At 49.9% G+C, this 17,971-nt stretch overlaps 1 protein-coding gene across 8 annotated transcripts in view; it reads right to left on the bottom strand.

Annotated features, from left to right (window-relative positions):
- The window catches only part of ARNT2 (aryl hydrocarbon receptor nuclear translocator 2), a 203,148-nt gene that overhangs the window by 117,625 nt on the left and 67,552 nt on the right, over nucleotides 1-17,971 (bottom strand). For all 8 annotated transcript variants that reach the window (XM_060293758.1, XM_060293759.1, XM_060293757.1 and 5 more), the window contains exons 4-5: nucleotides 16,904-17,117; nucleotides 13,002-13,215 (exon numbers count right to left, since the gene is read on the bottom strand). In XM_060293758.1, coding sequence (XP_060149741.1) covers nucleotides 13,002-13,215; nucleotides 16,904-17,117 — 428 coding nt within the window. The remainder of the gene's footprint in view (nucleotides 1-13,001; nucleotides 13,216-16,903; nucleotides 17,118-17,971) is intronic.

Genomic DNA, 17,971 nt, shown 5'->3' with positions numbered 1-17,971 from the left:
TGGCGCGAGCTCCCTGTGGCATCAGGCTGAAGCTGACCTCTCCTGAACCCAACCTGGCGTGGCGCTGCCTCTGACCCACACTGCCTCTCCCTCACCATTCCTCTTCGGGGGCTCTTTTAGGAGGTGTGTGCACGAACCCCCAACCAGGCGTGGTGTCTGGGGACTCCACCTGAGACCGAGGCTGCCGGCTGCAGGGAGTGGATGCCCACGAGCTTTGAGCACGCAGCACAGGCCAGGCACCGTCTTAGGCACCAGCCGTACGCCAACCCTGAGGAGGAAACCAAGGCCCAGGGAGAACCCGGCCTCTGTTCAAGGTTGCCTCGCCGGGCGAGAGTGAAACCAGGACCCAGACTCATGGCAGACTCTGTCTCCCAAGTCCATGTCCTTCACTCGCCACCCCACGTGTGTGTGTTGTGTGCGTGTGTGCAGACTCCCAGTCCTATCAGACAAGTCAGCTGTGCTGGTTAGAACAGGGGCTGGGGTGACCAAACTGACTGAGCACAGGGATATTATCCCAAAGCAGACAGGGCTGTCTGCCGAGGCCGTCAGCTCTGCCTCTGCGGACATTCCAGAAGGTGCCAGGCGCCCACTCCAGAGGCGTGCTCTGGAAGGAGCTGTGTGATCCAGAGAAGAGTCAGCCCGTGTGACCTCTGAGGTCCACACGATGCACAGCTCTAGTGACTCTAGATCCCCAGAATATGAGCCTTCAACTCAAGGTTAAAGAGTGACACTGTCTGTCACTCATTGGAGAGTAACTTACATCATCACCAGAGAGGGGAGAACTGAAACCCACCCGTCAGATCACAGCCTGAGAAAACTGGTGGATAAGAAAAGAAGAGCCAGGACATGGAAGCAACCTAAGGGTCCATCGACAGACGAATGGATAAAGAAGGTGTGGCACATATATACAATGGAATATTACTCAGCCATAAAAAGAAACGAAATTGAGTTATTTGTAGTGAGGTGGATGGACCTAGAGTCTGTCATACAGAGTGAGTAAGTCAGAAAGAGAAAAACAAATACCATATGCTAACACATATGTATGGAATCTAAAAAAAAAAAAAAAAGGTTCTGAAGAACTTAGGGGCAGGACAAGAATAAAGATGCAGACGTAGAAAATGGACTTGAGGACACAGGGAGGGGGAAGGGTAAGCCGGGACGAAGTGAGAGAGTGGCATGGACATATATACACCACCAAATGTAAAATAGATAGCTAGTGGGAAGCAGCCGCATAGCACAGGGATATCAGCTCGGTGCTTTGTGACCACCTAGAGGGGTGGGATAGGGAGGGTGGGAGGGAGATGCAAGAGGGAGGGGATGTGGGGATATATGTATACGCATAGCTGATTCACTTTGTTATAGAGCAGCAACTAACACAACAATGTAAAGCAATTATACTCCAATAAAGATGTTAAAAAAACAAAAACAAAGGGAAAACCGAATGTAGATGTTTTCCTCAATTAGCTTCTATTGAGAAAGCAATAAACAGGAAAGGTCAGTGCTATGTGTGCATTTTTATTTAACCATTTGGTGTGAGTCATAACCTTTCAGAGGAAATATGTCTCTTTTTTTAGTGAAACCAAAGGAAACTATTTTAATTTTCTTGATCACGCTGGAGTTTTTGCAATCAAGTTATTTTTAACCAAAGCATTACACAATGTGACCATCACGTGAGAATATTACTGAAACCGAAGTCATACCAGCAGGAAGCAATGACTCCATGTGTCTTTTCAAACGTCCTAAACTAACTCCAAATAATTTCATCTGCCTAAAAACAACGCTACTTATAGATTATTTTCGTTATAGTTTCCTCTCATACGTGGAAGGAGAAAAAAGGTCTTTATTTCTTGAGCATCAAACTTAGGACAAAAGATACCTCATTAAGAAATCAAGACTCTTGCAAACAGGTTCTAAAACGCTGAAGCTGCTCGTTTTTCAATCGTGTTGCTACACGATTGCATTTTTAACCTTTTGTTTCTTTGTTATTTTGATCTTGCTGAAATCTCTCTCCTAGTGTAGAACAGATGAGGCTGTATTATTTGATTGGATTGGGTTTTATTTGGCGGGGATACACCAGGATACAGCAATTCTCAACCTCTAGTTCACACTGGAATCACCAGGGCTGCTCTTACACATACAGATGCCTGGGCTTGACCACAACATAATTAAAATCAGAGAAACGTGGTGAAGCCCTGACATTAGAATTTTTAAAACATCCAATAAAATTCTGATGTGCATCAAGCTTGAGAACCACTGTGTCAGGGGCTGGGAATTTAAAAAACTTATTTACAAAGCAGCTGCGTTTCAAGCGCCTCTTGCATGTTCCTCAGTTCAAGAAGCCAGGATACAGACATGAGCATGTAGAGAACAGATCTTTAGGGGGTGATTTTAGCGTTTCAGAGAAACGCACCAGTGGTTCTTTGATATGGTTAAATCTGGGCGTGAATTTGAAGCAAGATTTAAAGTTCTCAAGTCTAATTCACATGCCTTTATAATGGGATGGAAAATGTGTATGCTGACCTATTTAAGAACTGTAACCTCAGGCTCCCCTTTCTCAGGACAGACTCACTGCTCTTGCTAGTTGGGAAAAGACTACTTCTCTCCCCGGATATGGCGGCCCTGCTCCCCTCTCTTCTCAAACCTGGCTGCCCAACTGAGCAATGGCACAGCCTGGGCAGAGGCCGAGGGCTCCCTCGATTCACCCAGGGAGGCTCTCACTTGAAGGGGAAGCGGCTGGTTCTCTAACACCAAAGGGGAGAATCCACTTGGCTGTACATAAATACAATGAGCACAACACTCCCAGCGGTGGCTGTTTCACCTGCATCCCTGGATGTCTCCCTGCCTTCCTGGAAGCCCCTCTGTGCAGGAGTCTGTGCGCCTCTCCGTAACTTCTCTTGCAGAGGTGTGCTCCATGATGAATGGAAAACCCAATCATTCAGTGCCATTCCTAGGCAGGCTTCTTGCAGACTTGTAAAGCTGGGCACACTTAAGTTTTGGACCCTTTCCCAACAAGCTGTTACTCCGGACAACGCAGGACAGGTCCTGAGACAAGGGGAGGCAAGGACAGGAAGAGAAAAGAGTCTGGGTCTGGTGAGGGGATGGGTGCCCTACCCTAGCTGCAGGGTCTGACTCCAAAGGAAGCCTCAGGAAACGCAGGCACTGTGGCTGCACCGACGGTCTAAGTCCTACATCTGGAAACTGATTCTGTACCTTGAAGACCGGCAGAGACAGGCCTGAGCAGGCCAGGTCTGTGTCACAGCAGAACACGGCCCAAGCTGGAGGACAAACTCCACCTCCCCTCTCGGATGTGCCCTGCTTGTTCCCTGCCCTTGGCCATCCTAGCATCGCCCAGCTCCCTCTCTAGCTTCAGGCCCTGACCTGGACCCCTGCTCTCTCCCTGTCTGAGCCCGCACTCAGCCGTGGCGACCTTCCAGCGCTCTCAGCACCACACGGCCTTGGCCCTGGCTCTGGACTGTGGCTGGCTCTGCTCTGTCCGTGAAGACAGTGCAAAGTGGCAGGTCTGGCCCAAGACAGGGGGCGGTGGGCGGGACTCAGATATCACGCAGTGAATCAGGTCAGAACGAGGGCAGGCAGAGAGAGACGGAAGCCCAGGCTAGGAGCTGGAGGGAGCGTGAGAGGCAGGAATGAGACTGCCCATCCCAGTCAGGAGGGGTGACTGAATGCCAGGCCCCACCAGCTCTGAGAGGCTGCTCTGTATCCTGCCTTCGGGCAGGCTTCCCCCTCCTTCAGATGGATGGGGGCGAGCGTCAGCAGGTCCAGCCAGAAGGAAGTGAAGCGGGTGGCGGGGGGGGGGGAGCAGGAAGGAGAGGAACTGGGAGAGCACAGCCCTACCTCTGCTGAGGCTCAGATCTGAAGGAGCGCCATGCATAGTTGGGGGAGGGGCACGCAAACTCCACCCCACCCACTGGGCTGCAAGACCCAGTCCTGGGGTTGTGACACTGTCGACTCACGCTGCAGGGTGACCCACAGTTATACACAAGCAACAACACTGAGTCTCTTTGCTTCCCAGCACTGTACACTGAGCACATTCTGCATTGTAGCCAAGTTGATCATGAAAGCAGGCTGATGGGTCCAAAGCGATCCACTGGGGTGCAAACGCATGACGGGAAAGGATGAGCTTTGGGACTTGATTCAACATGACACGTCGGGGCCCTTGAGGGGGTACCTCCAGCTCTCCCCAGTCCAACTCACTTCTGGTGGAAGAAACTTGTCAGTGACAATCCAGGCAGCAACAAAAGGTCACCAAAGGCCCTAGATCATCAGCTTTTAAAACATAATTTGGGCAGAGACAGAACTAGGGTCAGTGGATCATCTCCCCCTGTTGGTTTTGCTGCCTGAACATGTCTTGAATCTCCGACTCCCCTGCACCTCCTGTACTGGGTTGAATGGTAGGTCCGCAGAATGCACATCTACTCAGAACTTGTGACTGTGACAATATTTGGAAATAGGGTCTTTGCAGCTATAACCAAGTTAAGATGAGGTCATACTCTATCAGGGTGGCTCCTAATTCAGTACATCTGGCATCCTTGTGAGAAGAGGGAACTGGACACAGAGACACACACGCCATGTGATGAGAAGGCAGAGATGGGAATGATGTGTCTACAAGTCAAGGAACGTCAGGGATTGCTGGCCACCATCAGAAGCTGAAAGAGTCTCCCCCAGAGCCTACAGGAGGACTCGACCCTGCTGACATCTCGATTCTGGACTTCTGACCTCCAGAACTGTGAGAGAGTAAATTCCTGTTGTTTTAAGCTGCCCAGTTTGTGGTAATTTGTGACTGCATCTCAAGGAAACTAAGACACCATCCTAACCCCCGTCTGCATCACCGCCCCAGGATAATTCCCACACCCTCGTTACCTTGACTCCCCCCACCCAGGCTGGCTCCCACACAGCATGTTCTCCACTCTGTAGCCGGAGTGAGCTTCTCGCAAGCACCATGGATCCCGGGACTCCTCTGGTTGAAAACCTGCAGTGGTCTGGGTACTTACTGCTCTGGGACTGAGCACCCACCCTCCTCACCCTCCACCGTCTCCTCGGGTAACATTTAGCTCCCAGATGTCACCAAGCCTCATTCACTCACAAGAGCCCACTCCAACCTGCCCAGATGAGCCAGGTCCTATGTTATTTGTTCTCCATGCCCCCGCTGGACTTTTCCTCCTTAACACTTGTCATGGTGTGTTTTGTGTGTTACATGTGATTATTTCTTTGCTGTCTCTCTTCCCCACTAAACTTTAATCTCCAGGAGAGCCAGACTGCGTCAGTTTTGTTCACCACTATATCCCCAACACTCAGCACAAAGTGAGTTAGTACTCCATAAATACGTGCTGGATGAATGAATGAATGAATGAATGAACCAACAGAACAAAGAGAGAAAGAGAGTAAGCACTTCTGCAACCCCTCTCCTCCTCCGGAATGTGTGATGGGGGATCTCAAGCACAGGGTGGGAGGGGGAAGCCATCCTTTCATAACTGGCAAAACTCAGACAGGTCAAAGTCTACCCACCTTCCCTTGTCAACAGCGCCAAAATCCTAAGACAGGTTTTATAGGGGTAAGAAGAGAAATAAAGCAAGCAAGACAGATAGTTTGGAAAACCACTGATCCACATCAGTGTTTAAATATAATTTTCAGTTATTTAAAAGTGAATGAGGGCTTCCCTGGTGGCACAATGGTTGAGAGTCCGCCTGCCAATGCAGGGGACGCGGGTTCGTGCCCCAGTCCGGGAAGATCCCACATGCCGCGGAGCGGCTGAGCCCGTGAGCCATGGCCGCTGGGCCTGCGCGTCCGGAGCCTGTGTTCCGCAGTGGGAGGGGCCACAACAGTGAGAGGCCCGCGTACCGCAAAAAAAAAAAAAAAAAAAAAAAAAGTGAATGAAATCTCCACAATTCTCAAACACAATCATTAATACTATCCCATATGTCCTGTCGTGCATGCTTCAACGCAGTCCTGTAGGGGGCATATTATTGTCTGCATCTACAGGTGAGGAAACTTAGCCCGGGGAGATTAAGTCACTCACACAAAATAAAGGGCCATGAACCGAACAGTCACCAGGCCCATCTGACTCCAAGCGTAGGGATGCTTCCACGACCCCCAGTGGTCTCCCCTCAGCCCCCGTGCCCACCCCATCTCACCCCTCAGCCGCCCTGGTGAGCACACACGCAGGCTGGGGTGAGGTCTCTCTGCTCTCCCTGATGGCAGGGAAGCTGGCCGTCCAGCCACAACCTGCGACGTGTGTGAAAACAATGCCCAACTCCTTTATCCGCGGTGACACCAGAGTGATAATGAACCCAGCAACCCAAGCTGGAAATCTGTCCAGATTCATGAGATATCTTTCAACATAAAATATGTGAGAAAAACACAAACAGTTCAGCAGCAACAACATGCTATGTATGTAGCAAAGCAAAACAAGGCAGGTTGTATAAATATTTAACAATGAGAAAGAACTGAACTGGCGCCAGAGAAACATCTGGGATAACAGATCTAAGTAGGTTGCGGTTTCTAGTGGAAAAGTCACTAGGAAGACATGAAACTAACCAGCTCGTGATTCTCCGATTGCGCTCTCACGTGCATTCACCAAGCACCTCTGGCGACCCAACTCTAAACGCTGTTTCCGGTGGCCTAAGTGTTTACTACACAACTGGGCAATTTCTAAGGAGCCTGAATCAAATAAACATGCTTTGCTTGCCACTAAAACACTTATTTCTATTTCAGCAGAAACCCAATAACAGTGTTAATAGTTGACTCAGATAAAATAGGGATTTTTGGGGGGGGGCACATTTATCTACATTACCTAATATGGCAAGAAAGGGACGGATGAATGCGTTTAGGAGTTCAGAGTCTGGCGTTAGTCCAGGACTAAGTGTGGCTATTCCAAAGAAAATAAGCTATAGATTTGCAAGTATGGTTTTCATGAAGTTACCTTCATGACTGACATTTGGAAACAGACTATATTTTTCCAGAGCTGATACCACAGGGGTGGACTTCATGGGACCCCTGGGGGACCAATTAGTGGCCTGACCTTCTTCCCGGAAGGACCCAGCTGCGTGGCTGAGTCCAACACAGTTTCGTCCTTGCCCTCCTTTGCAAAGTGTTACGATGGAGGCCCAGCTGCCTTGGGTGGGTGAGGCTGAATGCTGACTGCCGTCAGCTCTTTTCCCAGGCGGGCCTGCTGTCCTCTGCAGTGCCACGCGTAACTAGTTTGCTTCTGCTCCAGAGGGTCCGCGAGGGCGCGGTGTGAGCCCACCCTCAGCTCCTTGCTCTCCTCCTCTTCTGCAGGGGAGGATGCCAACTGCTGACCCTGCAAACCTCCTCCTGACCCTGGTGGAGAGTCTGCCATGTGTGGACTGCAGAGCGAGGTCCCAGGGCTGCGGGCTGCTCTGTGTATGCTCGTGCCCCTGCCTGGCTAGCCAGTGCCCTGGGCATCAAGCCTCCAAGGGCTGCTCCTCCAACTGCTCTCCCCAAAGGCCTGGCCTCAGGCCCGAGAGCTGGGCAAATCCAAGACGGGCAGCAGAGGTCGCTGGGGCCGATCCCACCGCTTCCTGCCGGCCCCAGCAGTCGAAGGATGTCTCCGACCCCAGCAGCTGCAAGACCCCAACCACAACTTGCTAAATTCTTTAGTTCAGGGCTTCTCAATCTAGAATGTGCATATAAATCCCTTGGGGATCTCATTAAAATGTAGCTCTTGAGTCTAGGCCCAGGGGGCCTGTGATTTCTAAGATGCTCTTAGGAGATGCAGGTGCAGCCTGGGTTCATATCCACTAAAGTGGTAAAAACGTGCTATCAGAATGTAAGAGAGTTTGTTATAGTTATTAATAGTTCCCTGTTAGGGTTGAGTGAGAAAATAAAAGCAAAACGTGCGATGGGTCCCAAAGGCGTCCCCTCTCGCGGACGAGCAGGGAGACTGCACAGCAGATGCAGCATCTTTAACCTCTCCCAGAAACAGCGTGATGACAGGTCAGCCGGCAGAGCTGGCTGAGCACGGCTTCCTGGTGAGCTGCTATCTGTGCCCGGACCGCGGCCCGGCCAAATCCTGTGATCCAAGGCTGAAAGTATCTCTGGACTTCAGCGAAGCTCTCGGGGAGATAGGGAAGCTTAATCACAGCTGATTGGGACATGTGAATCACGCACTGGAGCTTTCCAGCCGAAGGCCTCAGGGACCGACCTGGCTGGGGCTCTCCCTGAACTATCACAAGTAATTTGGAACAATTAAGAAATGGAGGTCCATTCATTCAACAACAGCTGGAAACTCCTGTCGGTGATTGGGAAGGAGAGGCTGCATCCCAAATGACCTTTCTATGGCCATGCAAAACAGGTAATGGTTGAATGAATGAATAAATGATTTTTTTAAAAAATACTTATTTACTTATTTATTTGGTTCACCAGGTGTTGGTTGCGGCAGGCAGGGTCCTTAGTTGTGGCATGCGAACTCTTAGTTGCGGCATGCATGTGGGATCTAGTTCCCTGAACAGGGAGCGAACCCGGGCCCCCTGCGTTGGGAGCACAGAGTCTTAACCACTGCGCCACCAGGGAAGTCCCCAATGATTTTTAAAAAGTAGTGACTGGATAAAGAAAGAGGGGGAAAGAGGAAAGAAGGAAAGAAAAGAAAGGAAGGAAGAGAGGGAGGGAGGGAGGGAGGAAGGGAGGACAGAAGGAAGGAAGGAAGGAAGGAAGGAAGGTTAATCCAAACTTGGCTTTACACTCTTTGTGCCTTTGGACAGTTCTAACTATTGCAAAGTTCTTCCCTATACTGAACCAAAAGGCTGACCCAATTCTCTGAATGAAGGAAGAGTCAAGCAGAAACAGAGCCACAGAAGAGCAGAGTGGGGAAATGGGCCAAATAAACCTAGTCTTGACGAGGCCACGGGTTATCCTCTCCCACGTCCGCTTCCCAGCCGGGGCCACCAGGCACTTCCTGCGCAGCACAGTGTCACTGACAAGGCGTTTCCAGTTTCCGCTCGCCAGGATCAGCGCTTTCCAGAGTGGTGGTGAGTGGGTGGGGTCTTGGGATAGATATGGAAGATACAGAGAAGGACTCGCTCTCTCTGCACTCTGCTGGGCAGGTCTCTGTGCTGCTTGCCCTCTGACCCCACCCCTTGGGCACATCCAGTTATAGTCAGAGGCTCTGCCACCATCTAGAAAGCCCGGGCCTCCCCTTGGTTCCTCTCCTTCCACACAGTAAGCTGGGGCTCAGGTCACTCCAAGACCCACAGTAATTATTTCTGCAGCCCCTCCCTCCATCAAACTTTCACCTGATCACTGCCCTCCCTCACACCTGACACTGGCTCCATCTTCAGCTCAGAATCCTTAAACCCCAATATCCCCAGCATTCCCAGTAAGAGGAGAAGGTGCTCCCCGTTTTCCAGGAGAACGCCCATCCTTCCCCATGGGCATCGCTTCTAACGCCCAGAGCCTGGCTCTCCCAGCCAGGGCCAACTTTTAGTGACTGCACTAATTTCCTCTGGGAAATCACATCTCCCCACCTCTCGGGTCCAAGTGCCCTGGATGGAGAAGCTGGCCTCACACCCTGGCTCAGACTCCCTAGCCACCGGAATAGGGCAGAGCAGGTGTCCCAAGCTGGTCCAAGAGAGCCAATCCTGGGACATCTGCTGGAAGTACTGGGAAGGCTAACAGTTTCTGCTGGTGTTGCAAAGCTAGTAGAACATAAACTTAGAGCTTCTAGTAAACACCTTTTTTGTTATATGAGGAGAGCCTGGGTGAGAATCAACCCTGCCTGGGAGCAGCCCCACTTCTGGCTATAGTGTATATCCAAAAGGACTGCAAGCAGGATCTCAAAGAGCTATCTGCACTCCCACGTCCACTGCAGCATTGTTCACAATAGCCAATACAGAAACAGTCCAAATGCCCGTTGACAGATGAATGGATAAAGAAAATGTGGTCTATACATACAATGGAATATTATCCAGCCTTAAAGAGGTTAGTCTTACCATTTGCGACAATAGGTTTGGACCTAGATGACAGTATGCTAAGTGAAATGAGCCAGTCACAGAAGGACAAATACTGCCTGATTCCTCTTATACGAGGTGCCTAAAGTGGTCAAACTCATCGAGGCAGAGAGGGGAATGGTGGTTACCAGGGGCTGGGGGGAAGGGGAAATGGGGAGTTTGTGCTTAATGGGTATAAAGTTTCAGTTACGCAAGATGAGTACGTTCTAGAGATCTGCTTTCAATACTGTACCTAGAGTTAAGGATGCAGTAACGTGCACTTTAAAATGGAGTAAGGAGGGATCTCGTGTTCAGTGTTCTTAGGGAAAAAAAAGAAAAAAAAGGAGAGAGAGGAAGGAAGGAAGGGAGGGAGGGAGGAAGGGAGGAAGAAAGAAAGGAAGGAAGAGAGGAAAGGAAAAAGAAAAAAAGCCACGAAAGAGCACAAGGAACTTTTTGGAGGCGAAGGATGCCAAGGCCACCATCCAGGGTCCACTCCAGGGACATTTCTGTCCAAATGTGGTTCACTCTGCCCCTTTAAACATTGCCAGACACATTAAGACTTCCCACAGACAGAAGTGTCCACCCAACTCTGGTGAGCCCGCTGGCTAAACCCTTGACCCAGAGCCTGACCTGCCCTTGACCATCACTTCCCCCACCAACTGCCCCAGCTGGGTCTCCTGACTGGTTTCAAAAAGCCACATCCTGTGTTCAAACACTGAAGTCTGGAAAAAGACAGCTCTTTCCACAGAAGGTGATTTCAGCTGTCAAACCAACACTTCCTGGCTGCTTTATTTCCCTTTCACATCCCTCCCAGATATCTAACTTTACAAGGTGTGTTCCCAACGATTTCTACAGGGAGTTCTCTAATTCACCCCAGGCTGGGGGATGGCAGAGCATGTCTTTCTTTGCGTCTGTTTCAGCGCCGTTGTTTTACAAGTACGGTCACGTGTCACCATTTCAGGAGACACGAGATAAGCACAATGTAGGCTCTGTCCTCACACCTTAATCCTTTATCTTCTCTCTCCTTTTCATGTATCATTGATAACCAACACTGAGAAAATGACTATTATCGTTCAGAAACAGTGGTACTGCTGTCACTTTTGACAACATCTGATTCAGTCTTATCATAGGTGTTATGGACTGGACTGTGTCCCCCCTAAATTGATATCTTGAAATCCTAGCCCCCCAGAACCTCAGAATGTGACCGTATTTGGACATGGGGCCGTTAAGGAGGTGAATAAAGTCATATAAAGTCAAAAGAGTATGGCCCTAATCCAGTAGGCCTGGTGTCCCTATAAGAAGAAAAAGGGAGTGGGACTTCCCTGGTGGAGCAGTGGTTAAGAATCAGCCTGCCAATGCAGGGGACACAGGTTCGAGCCCTGGTCCAGGAAGATCCCACATGCCGTGAAGCAACGAAGCCTTTGCACCACAACTACTGAGCCTGCGCTCTACAACCTGCAAGCCACAACTACTGAGCCCATGCACCTAGACCCCGTGCTCCGCAACAAGAGAAGCCACTGCAATGAGAAGCCTGCGCACCACAACGAAGAGCTGCCCCTGCTCGCCGCAACTAGAGAAAGCCCGCACGCAGCAACGAAGACCCAACGCAGCCAAAAATAAATAAATAAACAGGGAGAGACACCACAGATGTGTGGACACAGAGGAAAGTCCATGTGAGCACAGAGTGAGAAGGCAGCCGTCTACAGGCCTGGGAGAGAGGTCTCACCAGAAACCAAACCTGTCAACACCTTGATCTTGGACTTTCAGCCTCCAAAACTGTGAGAAAATCAATGTCAGTTGTTTAAGCCACTCAGTCTGTGGTATTTTGTTATGGCAGCCCTAGCAGACCACTACAATGAGCAAAGCACTGCCTCATTTGCTCACCAGGCTTCTGCTGAAAGCCTACTGCATGCCAAGCACTGAGTAAGGCTCTGCAGGCAGACACAGAAGTGGATGAGAATCCAGTGGCTCTCAGTGTGGCAGGAGGAACACCACCGCACAAACAGATCTATCATAAAGTGGGATGCAAGCATCACGGTATAAGTCAGCTCTACTATAACGCTTGTTTTGAAAACGCAAATCTGTTCCAGTGCCATTGATCCACTGGGGGACAATTTGAGCAGAATGTGAATTTTGTGTTTGCTTATGCATGATTTCATCTGCAAGACATACTAGATGAACACAGAAAACTGCACCCAGCTGAACTCAGCCACATAGGAATTCACAAAATGCACACACTCAGGCACACAGCAGCCGCCTCAATTTACCGTGTGTGTTATGAGCCGTAACCTGTCCAACATCTGGTGTTACAGTTTTTGATTTCTGCCTGATTTCACGTGACTGTCCTTGCACCATTTCACAGGAACACCCAAGTGGCAGCCCTTCTGAGGCTCGCTTCCATAAGTAAACTTCAAGTCAGTTTCAAGGCCAAGTGTCATATTTATGGTGATATTTATAAATTTCTTAACCATCGAATGTGTCAAGCCGTGCTCCCATTTTTATCAGGTTCCTAGTTTTGTTCTTACCTGTCACTGACAAATTTTTGAGTGTTGTGTTCCCAGCCCACTTTCTCCCACTAAGCCCTGTGGGTTTTGTTTCATGATTCTGTTTACTGCAGTGATTTTTATGATGTGCATTTTGGGTTAGAGCAGAGCTGACTGTATTTAAATGTCTCAATGAGAAATTTCATTTCTGGTAAGTAAGGTCTGGGAAATCAGTGCCTATAATCAGGTTCACAAATAATCATGCACTTGAGGCATAACCCTCATTTCAGAGCATGTGCCTGTGACTAATGTGTCAACAGTGCTTCCTAGGGGCGACATGCCCTAATTGCAGGTAAAATATAGGAAAAAAATGATGTATTAAAAATGAAGTTTTAAAACATTACAGGATGAATGAAGCTATTACACAAGCTAAGTCAAATACATCCCTCACCTGTAGGCAATTTTTTCTGACCTCCAGCTTCCTGATATGTTTAATGAAAGAAATTTTTCTCCAGGGAAAAGTTTTGAGAGAGAGAGAGAGAGAGAGAGCTACACTGACCTGTCATTGAGTTTTCTGAGGTGCACAGCTGCTCTCTCAGCTTCTCCACATCGTCAGGATGCACCTGTTCATAGAGGGTGCTCCCAAACCACTCTGACTGGGGCTGGTTCAGCACGGGGGTAACGGAGTCAGACACATAAATCACTCTCCCCGTCTCAGCCGCCACTACAAACAGAAATCCATCAGCCGCTTCAAGGATGAGATGTTTCAGTTCCTGGGAAGAAAAAATCATGATTAGGACCAAGCATGGACAAACCCAGGCCAATTAAATAGTCTTATTAGCAACCTTCAACTTTTATTCAGAAATTCATTGTGATACACAAACAGTTTTGGGGCTTTTGTTTGTTTGTTTTGGGAAGATGAGCTGTAAAAATGCATGAAGCTTATACTAGCCCTAAGATACAGCTACTCCAAACACTGTTAACCCTGTCTTAACCAGCCTCTCTTAGGGAGAGAGGAAATTTCCAGCCCAGGGGAATGAGAGAGCAAGAAGTGATCACCAGGAGGTGTTGGGTTGTCAGAGGTGTGAATGGCCTCACCTACATATTCAAACTGCAGTCATGTCATTGGAGCAGAAGGGCCCGGTACACACGGGGCTCATGGAAGGGAGGGAGGGATCATAGGAAAGTGGAAGGAGAGAAGGAAAGGCACCAGGTGTCTCCCCAGCCACCACCTGCCACACTCAGAGTGCACTCATTCTTCTTCTCTTCCTTCCTTTCTGAGCTGAATGCTGGCGGCAGATGTAAGAGTATCACCTTACATCTGCATGTCTGTCAAATTTTCAGGACTCCTTGACAGCCAACATCTCAACAGACTCTCAGAGTAATCCCAGAAGGTGGCAGGGCACCTAGCATTGTCCATGTCACTTTACAGTGAGAAGAGAGGCTGACTGCACCAGCCCTGGAGTCACACTCACAGAGCTCATGACTGTCAGTGAAGGCAGGAAGGAAGTTGCTTGGGATCAATGAATGGGCGGCAGGAAGCCTGGCCATCATCCCGAGAGGGACATAGAGGGGGCAAAGTCAACTCTGTTATAAAGTCTTCTCTTTGCAGGGCCTGCAGGCAGCTCAGGTGTGGCTACCTACCCTGTCATTCTCCCATCAAGCTCAGGAGCCCTTTCCTGCTGAATGAAAGGGGCTCCATTCCTGCAGGAGTTGGGGGGCTATCTCTTCCCCGTGTGCTGGGGTCCACAGCCGCCTCTCTAACAACCTCACACACTGCTCAGGGCCCAAAGAACAAAGGGATCCTTCCAGTCAGTGGTTGGCAAGCACTTTTTGCTGGGAATCCTTTGTTCACGTGTAATCTTAGGTGGAAGCCCCTCTGGAACAACAGAGTAAGGGCCATCTGCATGGAGGCAAAAGACGTGGAGTCTAGAGCATCTGACCCCACCCTCAGTGCCCGTCCTGAGGGGGCTCCAAAAGCCCGAAAATTAGAACATGTGAGTCTGCTGGGGAGCAGAAACTGGGGAGATTTGCCAGCGTCTCTGAGCCCTTGGCCGAGTCAGAACTGTAACATCCTCTGTCTGGGAATCTAGCGTGGAAGCAGGCTGTACAAGCATTTTTTTAAGGAAAAGTTTATTTTGTCCATTTCTCTTGCTTGGCCTTCTGCTGTTCCATGTCGCTTAGATGCTTACTCAGTTCAGAAGATTGGGTCAGCGGTTTTACTTTCAGTATGGAGAAGATCTTGCCAACAGGAAGGACTGTAAAAAACGAAACAGGTTGTCTGGGAAAGTAGAGAATCCTCTGTCTTTGGAGGAGAGGAAGTGGACGCTGATGCCTCCACGTAGGTTTTCACAGTTTCAGCCCTTTTGCAAGGACTGTGGGAAGGGCTTATGGAACAGAGCCTCACCCTCATCACGGGCCCCTCCTTCTACACCCTCCTCCCCGGTTTTTGTCTTCTGGGAGCACGTCACTCATGACCGAGGTCCTGTGCCCCGAATCCAGAATGAGCCTTGCCTGTATTCTCCAGTTAAGCCAACAGTTAGGTCTAAAGGCATGGACTGTGGCATGAAAGGAGACCATCAGCTACGGCCCTCCCACTTCACCGTGCAAGTCTGGGCTCCCTACTGAGCATCTCCGCCTTCCATTTCTTCACACGTTTTTTTCAGTGAGATTCTGTGAGGTTCAGTGAGATCTTACACGTGAAGGACTTAGTAAAGGCTTGGCACACAGTAGGCGCTTAACACTTGTAGCTGTTGTTGTCATCAACAACCTACCTGGGAACCGAGAGAGGAAGATGGGGAGGACTCATGTAACTTGCATAACTGCCTTCTCTCTTCTCTTCACTTTCTTAATCCTCAGTCACTTACAGGTAAAGAGATTAATGTCAAATATGGACCGTGGCAGGTCCACGTAAGGATTAAAGAAATGCAGAGAAAAAGCTTTTCACGATCCTAGTGGTCAGGAGGCACATAATGCATTTCTGTCTGCTCACCTGCCGGCTCTCCATCCTTCATTCCACTGCAGCCCCGTGTTAAACATTCTCCTCTGCTGCCTCCCTGACCTGTCTCCACGGCCCTGCCAGGTGGGAGCCATCACTGTGGTCCTTTTACAGAGGTGGAAAGAGGCTGGGCCCTGTGCCCTGGACCACCGGGCCCCGTGGTCTCCCAGCGAGGGTCACTCTGCTGCCACATCCCCTCACACCTCGAGGTGAGGAACACGTGGGCCCTGGGATGACCCAAGCCCTTGCTAAAATGCCTGCCACACAGGAATACATGTTAGCTCCTCTCCCTTTGCTCTTTTTCTAAACCTAAGTCCTGTGACATGAACGGATTCTTCACACTGGCACAATAAACGATTCTGTCTCTGGACACGCCTTCCTCACCTGTTCCTCCAAGGCTCTGTGCTCACTGGTCTGCTCGTGTCGAATCCCTTCCTCTCCCGTTTCTGTGCATCTTCTGGGGCTCCTTCACAGCCTGCCAGGGCCAGCTCTCTCCCGAGAAGCCCCCGACGAGACCTAACACTTCCTACCTGCATCTCCGACAGCACATCCCTTCCCTTTCCCCTGCCTGCACCATATACAAAGTGCTCTCAAGTCCATCATCTCCTTTATCCTGCAGTACCCCTCAGAGTCAGGAAGGCAGAGAGCTCATGTTCATCCACAGGTGAGCAAACAGAAGCTGAGGGCATCTGATGATCTGCGCTACTACTGACCAGCATGGAGAAGAACCATGACCCAGAACACAGGCCTTCCAGCGCAGGGAACGGTCAAGTTACAAAATACTTCCCGCTGACCATTTCCTGGGTTTGCTCCTCCCAACTATGCAGCTCCTAGTACAGCTGTTAAATACATGGTTTTGGGGTCTGACCAACCTGTGTCAACTCCTGGCCCCGCCACTGAGCAGCGGACTGACGCTCTCTAAGCCTCCAGTCCACTTGCTCATCTCTAAAGCAGGGATGAATTACAGAGGCTTCCTCCTCGGGCTAGAATAAGGATTGAATGAAATCCTGCACAGAAAGATCTGACTTTGATCCCGGCTCAGGGCAGAGGCCTAAGTGCTGGCTGTTAGGATCCTTGCCTCTATGATTGTTGTGACAGCTACCAAAACTTTGATCGCCATCATGATCACCACCGCTATTCTACCACAGAAGAACTGTGGTTTTGCTTGGCTTTCTCCTATATTAGCATGCTAAGCACAATGTCTTTTTTTTGAGTGATGCCTTATTAAGGTACATGGGAAATTTAAAAAGCAGAGGACGCAAAATCAGACAAACACCCCTGGAAGAGCGTTTCCTAGTGAAGAATGGAAATAAAATCCCCTGGTTTCGTCCCTACCTCAGCCTTTAACCCTGTTTCCCCACGTAGCTTATTTCATCTTGGCGATGCTGTCAATCATTCTCTCCCCTTCCAATGATGTCATTACCGGGGAAGAAAAGCACGCAGGCGAGGGACGAACGGGGTACCTGCTCCGTCAGGAACGAAGGCTTGTAGGCGCCGTCTGTGGACTTGTTCCCGGTGCCCCGCATGGACTTCATGTGTGAGACGGCCATGCGCAGGATGGTGAGCTTGTCTGGCTTCCGGGCCAGCGCGCTGCACGTGGGGACCATGTCAGAGAGCTCGGTGATGTACTGGGTCATCTTGTTCCGCCGCCTCCTTTCAATCTCACTGTGGTTCTCTCTTCCCGAAAGCACGAGATCAGGGGAGGGGGAAAGAGAAGGATCAGACTGGGGGTTACTGTCTGACGGTGTAAAACGGCACGTATATCGTTAATGCCAAGTCATCAAAAGACTAGCTCGTAACGGCTAATTCAGTGGCTTTGAACACATCTTGGGCAGAGCAGCTCCCCGACACATTAGCAAGTTTCTTTCTCGGGGGGTGGGGTGGGGACAGGCTTCTACAGATGCCTCAGACTCACCTCTAAATATGTACTCAAAGCTTTCCACTGCTCCCATGTACCTAAGTACTTTTTAATAAGCATAAAGAATGAAGACATTATCCTTCAGGCATCAAAGTGAACTCAACATGCTTTCCAGGTGCACCCACGGATCTGTACATGCTACGTGTGCGCGCACACACACACGTGCACGCGCACACACACACGTGCACACACACCGAATGTGGTTACCATCTGCTCAAATCCGTGGTTTACTTTGACCCGCAGTGAGAAACATGTCTAGCCTTGCCATTCTTGGTGTCACTGAACAGCCACGCCACAGACCTACGTCACATCGAGTTGTGAACAAGCCTTCGCACTATGTGCTGCACATCTTCTGCAGCTTAGTAACAGAACAGGTGCATCCCGCTCACTAAACAACGGAGAGCCAATTAAAAAGCCCAGCACTGCCAGGAATTCTGAGAGCAACCCTCGCTGACGTGTTAAGATGCTAAACTAGCAAAAGGGATGATAGCATGTTTCTGTCTCGAGATTATCACCTCTAGGCTTGAAAGGGAGTGACAGCCAACCCAGTTCAACGACACTGAGACAAAGCTGTCACCTTGGATAAAAGAACTGTCTAAAAGTACATCACACG

The sequence above is a fragment of the Globicephala melas genome, chromosome 2 (genome assembly GCF_963455315.2).
Source record: "Globicephala melas chromosome 2, mGloMel1.2, whole genome shotgun sequence".
Classification (NCBI taxonomy): Eukaryota; Metazoa; Chordata; class Mammalia; order Artiodactyla; family Delphinidae; genus Globicephala; species Globicephala melas.
This window is presented reverse-complemented; position numbering and strand designations above follow the sequence as displayed.